The 884-nt window shown below is 63.9% G+C and overlaps 1 protein-coding gene across 1 annotated transcript in view; it reads left to right on the forward strand.

The window, feature by feature from the left end:
- Positions 1 to 884, forward strand: part of LOC102036153 (chloride channel protein ClC-Kb) — a gene marked incomplete at its 5' end in the record, with an annotated part of 3,626 nt that overhangs the window by 671 nt on the left and 2,071 nt on the right. Inside the window, 3 exon segments of the mRNA XM_031062972.1 lie at positions 262 to 346; positions 432 to 593; positions 672 to 741. Coding sequence (XP_030918832.1) covers positions 262 to 346; positions 432 to 593; positions 672 to 741 — 317 coding nt within the window.

Raw genomic sequence — 884 nt, forward strand, 5'->3', positions numbered from 1 at the left:
CACCCTGGCCATCCATGCATCCACCCCATGCACCCTGAGTGTCCCTGTGTCCCCTCCCTGCACCCCAAGTGTCCCTCCATCTACCCTGAGTGGCCATGTGTCCACCCTGTGCATCCATCTGTCCCCCCTACCGACCCTGGATGCCCCAACATCCCCCCATGCACCCTGCCCGCTAACCCCATTCACCCTGGGTGTCCCTGGGTCCCTCCCATATGTCTGTCTGTCCATCCCCGCACACCCAGCCCCCGTGTCCCCCTGCAGCAAACCCGTGTACACGGTGCTGGCCGTGCTGCTCCTCGCCTCCATCACCTTCCCGCCCGGGCTGGGGCAGTTCATGGCCTCCAGGGTGAGTGGGGGCACTCGGGGCTCTCTGGGGACCCCAAAACCTCCCAGCTGTGGCTCAGGGGGTGTCCATTTGTCCATCTGTCCAGCTCACCATGAAGGAATATCTCATCTCCCTCTTTGACAACCGCACGTGGGGCTTGCTGGCTGCCAACGCCTCAGGGGTGGCCAAGCCTGGGGGGCTCTGGCAGGAGTGGGACCATCCCTCTGCCACCATCTATGGCACCTTGACCTTCTTCCTGCTCATGAAGGTAACCATGGCCCCCCAGTCTCTGGGTGTGCCCCCCAACACGGTGTCCCCGTGGGGTCACACTCCTGTGTCCCCCCAGTTCTGGATGCTGATCCTGGCCACCACCCTGCCCCTGCCAGCTGGGTACTTCATGCCCATCTTCATCTATGGTGAGTTGGGGGCTGGGTGGGGACAGCCAGGCTTTGGGGGGGACACGGGAGCCACAGCCAGACCAAGGGGGGACATGGTGGGGACAGCCAGCCCAGGGGAGGAATACAGGGGGTTCATTCAGCCCTTGGAGTGGGATCCTGGG

The sequence above is a fragment of the Geospiza fortis genome, unplaced genomic scaffold, assembly GCF_000277835.1.
Source record: "Geospiza fortis unplaced genomic scaffold, GeoFor_1.0 scaffold4, whole genome shotgun sequence".
NCBI lineage: Eukaryota > Metazoa > Chordata > Aves > Passeriformes > Thraupidae > Geospiza > Geospiza fortis.